Source organism: Olea europaea, chromosome 12 (assembly GCF_002742605.1).
Source record: "Olea europaea var. sylvestris chromosome 12, O_europaea_v1, whole genome shotgun sequence".
Classification (NCBI taxonomy): Eukaryota; Viridiplantae; Streptophyta; class Magnoliopsida; order Lamiales; family Oleaceae; genus Olea; species Olea europaea.
This window is the reverse complement of record NC_036248.1, coordinates 1,035,888-1,042,811: the sequence shown is the minus strand read 5'-3', so window position 1 is coordinate 1,042,811 and position 6,924 is coordinate 1,035,888. Positions and strand designations below refer to the sequence as shown.

General features: G+C 35.2%; 1 protein-coding gene across 1 annotated transcript; it reads right to left on the bottom strand.

The window, feature by feature from the left end:
- Positions 1-4,776: 4,776 nt before the first annotated feature.
- LOC111405078 lies at positions 4,777-5,633 on the bottom strand. Its single transcript, XM_023033782.1, has 3 exons — positions 5,385-5,633; positions 5,193-5,317; positions 4,777-5,018 (listed from the first exon to the last, which is right to left on the bottom strand). The coding sequence occupies exons 1-3, from the start codon at positions 5,517-5,519 to the stop codon at positions 4,955-4,957; spliced, it is 324 nt and encodes a 107-aa protein (XP_022889550.1). The 5' UTR covers positions 5,520-5,633; the 3' UTR covers positions 4,777-4,954.
- Between the last annotated feature and the right edge of the window lie 1,291 nt (positions 5,634-6,924).

Genomic DNA, 6,924 nt, shown 5'->3' with positions numbered 1-6,924 from the left:
GAGAGAGTTTAATAATTTGTTGGGGGAATGTTTATAAATGATTTTGACCATAAAAATAAGTGGATTATGAACTTTGTTGATGGAAAACATTAACAGAAAGGAAATAAACACTTGTTGCATTATGATATTGTTGGACAAATCTTAAATTATAGGAAAAGGCCCATGTGATAGCCCCTGTACCATGTGATAGCCCATGTGTAAAGGCATGTGCAGGTAGTACAGCTCTATATTATATTGCAATAAAGATTTAGTTACTTATTCATAGTTGCACACCTTTTTCATGATTCCACTACCATCATACTCGGGTATCGAAATAGTCCTTGAGACCTACGTTCGAGCCCTAATATTACACGTTTACGACATTTTGTGGTGACCATCCTCAGCATATGTCCTCGAGTTATGTGAACTATTCCAAGACATGATTTCCTCGAGCCTTTTCCTTGATCAAATTGAAGATTGTTTCACTTAACCTAAAATGATTTCTATTTCCTTAGGATCCTGACCCTATCCAATCATCTCAACCCAAGACTCCAATGTCTAGGAGGATTCTATCTCAACAATATTACCATTGAAATTAAATTGACCCGACAATTAGAGTACGAGTCCAACATCCATCTCGGGTAGGACTCTTGAAGATAAGGATATTCAATTGATTAATTCCACTAGGAGTATACTACCTACTTCTATAAATATAAAGCATTGGATCATTATTCAGGTCGATTTTTACATTCAATTTATAGTCTTACGCTTATATTTTTCCTATCGCTAACTTAAATTTCGAAGGGGCGACAAGGTCATATCTCGTTGCCTTTGTTTCAAGTCCTAAATATTTTATTCGTGTCAATCATCAGCGGTCGAGCTCGAGAATCAACGGGTGCAGATTTTTTGTATTATCAATAATGTATATAAGCATAGGATTTTTTCCCTGGTGGCTTATTTGCTCCCATTTCCAGGAAATGGATCGTCTAGCAAAAATAGATATTTTTTTCTAGCGGAGAGATTTGTTTCCCAATATCAATATGCGGCAATGCCCATGAGCTTGGCTCGTGCTCACCACGAGCCGAGTTCGTGGCTCGTTTATAACGAGTCGAGCATCGGCTCATTGCTCAGGGGCCAAGCTCGTGGACCGAAGAAATTTGGCTCAAGCTCGCGACCCTTTTTTTTTTTTGTAATGGATAAACCCTCTTCCTTTATTCATGTTTGGGATTGGTTACTTAAATTTCAAGTAGGCGAAGTTAACAGTTATACACGAACTATTTGTTACATGTATAATTTTCTTAAAAAGCATTAAAAATAGTATTATAAAATAACAAATTTTGATTAATATGGTTAAATTAAATATCATTTATTTGACGACATGCAATTTCTGCATATTTATCTTGCAATTGAAAATGAATATCTTACCAATCCTTCACACACATTAATACTTTCAAAATATATTCTTTCAATCGGCTCCTGATCTCTGATGAAATTCTCTTATCTATACTAAAAGTGGGCTCCGGAGCTGCAGTACTAATCACAGCTATTAATAGGTCTTTCGCAATCCCAGAAACAATTGGTCATTGTCATTCGTACTTTCGCTAGCATTCAATTATTTCTTTTCAACCATTTTTAATTATTTTATTATTAGGCGAATTATGATTAAGTATTCAATTAATTATACGGGCAATGCATTTGGATTTATGTTCGATGTCTGATTACATGTGGTAAACATACTACTATCAGAGGAACATATTGTATCTGCATCATATCTATACATATTAATGCCTCCAATAAATTTAATATTTCAGCGTCGTCTTCTTTAATATCAGTTGGAGAAGTATTTACAACAGGTACTTGACTAATATTTGCACACATTCATTCCACATATAATTTATATATTTGATAAGTGTGTTTTTACACACTTATTTGGATCATAAACATGACTTAAACATGGATAAAATGGTGGAATTGTGATTTAATCCAGTTAAATTTATGTATTGTAGGTAATTCAATGGAAATTGTGAAATTCAGGAGAAAAGAGCCGAAGAAGGACCAAAANTTGTCTATTATTGCTAGAGGCAACTTAGCACTAGTAACAAATTTTACCATTCTCCTTCGAGTTTTGCCTCTAAATACATCCACGTGCAAAGTGTCGTAGAAGTAGAACCAATAATTGAACTACTAAATTGTAGTTGTGTTTGATCGACAACAAGAAGTCCATGTTTGGCCGTACATATTTTGTAGTGATGGTTCAGGCAGGTGGTACCAGTACCCTTCTATCATGCCAATCGTTGTTGATGTTATTTACAAACTACTTTAGTCTCTGCAACTCCATCGACCACACGACCCGTAAGGATGTTAACGCACTAAGTAAAGTCGGCTCGTGAACTGAAACTAGAGGCTCGAACTCGACTTGAGTAAAATGATACGACCTTTTTTCGAGCCCGAGCCGAGTAGGCTCAATTTTTTTTATAATAATATTTTCTACCTTTTACAAGCAACTTGTTGTTGCCTTGCTGCCTTTTATTTTTAATTCAGGGGTCGGCTCATCAGGGCCAAAAAAGCCCCTGACATAAGCTGACATCCCAAAATGGGCCTCAATGGCTTTTTTTAGGATGAGCCACGGGCGGCTAAGTCGACGAGCTAAATTGACACTCCTAATGACCTGTTAGAATCAATTTAAAGTGATCCCAACATTTTGTATATGTATAGTGTATAGTAAGTAAACTTTTAGTTTGGTAAAGTAAATTGATAATCGATATTGAAAAATTGAAATTGAAGGTAAAAAATTAGAAATGAATGTAGTAGATTGTGTAGAATGTGGAAGAGGGTGAGAATTTTTGTTAGAATGTTTTGTGAAGAACTTTGGAAATGATTTGGGGTACTTATAGAGCCAAAAAAAAAAAGGAAAAAATTTAAGCGGCCAAAATGACCACTTTTCAAACTTCAATGACCATTTGCAACGATCATTGAATAGTCACTAAAGTATTACAGCGACCAAAATGGTCGCTTTTTAAAAAAGTGATCGTTTTGGTCATTGTTCATCACGAGACGAGCCCACGAGTCGTTCGTCGCTTGCCTGCTCGACTTGAGTTTGTCCAAACACGAGCCTGAGCCATCCACAAGCCTCCTTTTTACAACTCGAGGGGCCGAGCTGCTCAGCTCGATTGCCACCTCTAGATATGCACAAGAGTACCTTGTAGCACAAGAAATAACACTTGTTCTGAATATCAATCGACCATCTCTCATCTTGGATGTTAAGACTTGGAGTCCGTCTTAATAAGGTCAACCTTTTTAAGAGGAGTGTCCCAATCCTTTATATATTGGTCATTATTTCGGTATTTTACCGATGTGGGATTATATTCCCTTAACATGCCCCCGCAAGATGGTAGCTCGTTTGAGCAGACCAATCTTGAAATCCGTGTGCTCATTTTTAGAGACTTAATCGGATCGAATCGCTCGTTGGAACTTAATGGGCTCTGATACCATGTTAAGACTTGGGGTCCATCTTAATAAGGTCAACCTTATTAAGATGGACCCCAAATCTTAACATTGGAAGCTGGGGATTGTAACAAATTCCATGTTCAGAGGTGTTTAGAAGCCAGGATAAAATAAATCTATAATAGGCTTTGCTGATGAAGGAGCCTCTCGTCCCGAACTTCCTTATAACTCCTTAATAACAGCGGCACTTACAAATACAACTGCCAAGGTCAAATTGTGTTCCCACTTAAGATCTAGTAAAGGTTAGTATACATGGAAATGCCTATTTTTTGATGGTTCCAGATCAATGGTCACCTCCTAGACGGATATATGTGAAGAGAATGACTCTGTTGTTTTCCTACTATGTTATCAATGTTCGTGCATGCAATTTATTCTCATTTTTTGCTCAATCCTTTTGAAAGAAGCTCCTTCCATTTGGATTCTCTTTTCAAATTCTGTCAGATGATACAAAAAAATAAGGGAAAATTGTAGAGCGGCCCCTAACATTTTTAACAAATTATGCAACCCATTCTTACAGTTCGCACGCAATGCGCTTGCGAAAACCGTTTTCTTCTCTGACACCATTTTGATAAAAGCCTTCAATTGGTGGGTTACCAAAAATTGGGGCTAAAAGGTTATTGAGTTACCAAAATTGAAGGGCTACTGGGGTTGCACCATTTGGTTTTACAGTGGTCAAATTTTATTGTAATCAGATTTGGTTGGGTTACGGTGGTCAAAAGACGAGTCACCGTTGGGGGAATTTCACTAATTATTTTTTGCCGGATTAATTATTTTACTGGATTTCTGTTTGCTAGTGGTGGCGTTGAAGTTGGCCAACAGTGGTGTTGACCATGGCAGCTTGTTTTTAGGGACAGGGTTGGGGTGGGGAAGAAGAACACCTTTTTATATATTTTTTCTTATTCTTTTAGATTATTTTGGGTTTTTTTTTATTGTGTTAATTTTAAAGTTATCATTTTGCACTTATTAAACTTGGTCAAAATATTTTTTTGATCAACTAATAGAAAAGTGGACTGATTCTCTCTATTTGGACTCCAGATGCACATTTTTGAAATATTAGGGACTATTGGTGGCACAAATTGAAAGTTAGGGTAAAGCCTGCAAAAATTGAAAAGAATAGGGACTGCTGTTGCAATTTCCCCAAAAAATAATTCTGTGGAAATTGAAATTCTCTCCATCAATATGGGATAGATTTTGTACTTTGTCTTTGGTAGTTTAACTTTTTATTGAATTTGTACGTATATAGAAATATATCAGTACAAGTTTTGTGCAAAATGTTTCTATTTTCTATTCTTATCAGATGATGGAACATTTTCTGTGCATTCACTCTAATAGATGCATATCCTGGAATTTGTGCATTGATTGAAATTCGAGCAGATACAATTGGAATGTGAAGTTTCTAATTGAATGATTGAAAAAATATGTTGTTGTACACATGACAAATATCAGTGCAAGTGCAGGAGAACGTAAATCATTAAATCCCTTTGAAATCAGCAGCATCCCAACATCTCAGAAGAAGCTCAACAATCTCAATGTCTCTGCAATTACACATCAATCAATCCAGCGCTTCTATTGATTGTTTAGTAGTACACTAATAAAGATAAAAGTAATTCCAAAATCTTGTGTCTAATACTGCGTACAACAACTCCAGAGTTCAAGAGGACATAAAGTAAACAAGAAAAACATTGTAAAATTATTGGTTTGGTTTGTACCTTGAATTACAAGTAAACCTCGATAGTTGGTGGTGAAAACGAGGACCCTCATCAAATCCTTCACATGTTACATCCCCATTCTCATCTCTATAACACACAATACCTGCTGACAGATCTTCGAAAACCTAACCAGAAAGATTCATCAAAACTTCATCAACTAATAACATTACACACTGATAAAACAAAGAGAACCTTATTCTTGGAAAATGATCTGATCTGAAGAGGTTTGGTATTAACTGAGATTTGATTATGATCCCGCATCGCCAGTGTACTGCCTGCAGGCCGTCTGATTGGAATTGAAGCTGGAAAAGAGTAACTTATAGCCATTTATCCAATGATGGATTTTAAGCAAAATGAATTGGTGGCGTTGAATGCAAGCAGGAATAGAAACATTATATACACGCTGATTTCTGAATGATTTGGCTGTATATTTAGAGATAATTAGAAATATTAATGTCTTATCACGATGTTGCATTATATATATGTTTAATGGGGTTCATATAGCTTATCTTCAACCTGTTGATATTGGTGAAAAAATGAGTCATCTTGTCGGTTGATGCCATTATTTTGCATTTGATTGAACGTCAGGTGGGTCTATAATGTATAATAAAATAGTATTCTTACTCCAACACATAATGGGAACGATAGTATTCTTACTCCAACACATAATGGGAACGTCAATGAGAAAGAACATGATAAGCCTTTGTTCTCGTTTTTTTTTTTTTTTTGAAAATTAATTTTAAAAATACGATCCCGGGGTACTACACATTTAACCACCACTCATTGCTACCGACTTCTAATTTTAGCAAATAAAAAATAACCCAAACAACGGGTATATATCTCAAAAATTGAAGTTTCTTTTATAATGTGATTTAAAAATTTATATTTCACACATTGCAACTAAAAGACATCAATTAACTCTGAAATATAGGGACCTTTTTCAACAATCTAAAAGTATATAGGGCATGTTTGAATATTGTAGAAACCTCGAGGACCAGTATGCACCCGATATAAATTTCGGAGACAGAAATGTGACAATTAGAAATGTAAGGGACTCTTTTGCCCAATATTGAAATTCTAGGATCAATTTGCACATCATAGAAACTTGAGGGGCATATTTGCAACTTGCAAAAATGCAATGGCAAATGTGCACATTGCTGAAAATTGGGTGGTTGATATGACACCAAGTATGAAGTTGGATGGCCATGATGAAATAAAATAAAATTGAATAGTCAATGATATCAAGGATGAAGTTAGGTAGCCTGACCAATATGACGTTGTTTGAACTTTGAAGTTAGCGTGGTCATTGATGGATTTAGCATTTTTTTTTATTTGACAGGGCTTGAGCTCTTTCAGTGGATATGAGATACATTGGGCTTGGGCCATTCTTGCTTTGGTTAATGGGTGTTTTTGATAGGCTAAAACACAAAGACTCCCGCTCATTATGTCATGATGGACCTAATGACTGACCAATTGAATCTCTTCAATGTGTCTTCAATTGTATTGCGAGCAATTTTTTAAATGTTTTAATGACCCCGTGAAATGAAATTAAATGCATTTTTTTTCTTTCTTTATTTTCAATAACTTATTCTTTAATAAAATAATATTATCCGTAAGCTCAAAACTTCTTCTTTCTTTTTTTTTTTTTTTTAAACAAAAACTTTAAAAAATTACTACTCCAAAAAAAAAAAAAAAAAAAGTTTTTTCCCCCCAAAAATTTAAAATTTAACTT

Coding starts and splice junctions, on each gene's coding strand:
- LOC111405078 (XM_023033782.1), bottom strand. CDS start 5,519: ATGGCTATAAGTTACTCTTTTCCAGCTTCAATTCCAATCAGACGGCCT. Junction 5,318..5,384: donor GATCATTTTCCAAGAATAAG/GTTCTCTTTGTT, acceptor CTTTCTGGTTAG/GTTTTCGAAGATCTGTCAGC. Junction 5,019..5,192: donor AGGTTTACTTGTAATTCAAG/GTACAAACCAAA, acceptor GTGTAATTGCAG/AGACATTGAGATTGTTGAGC.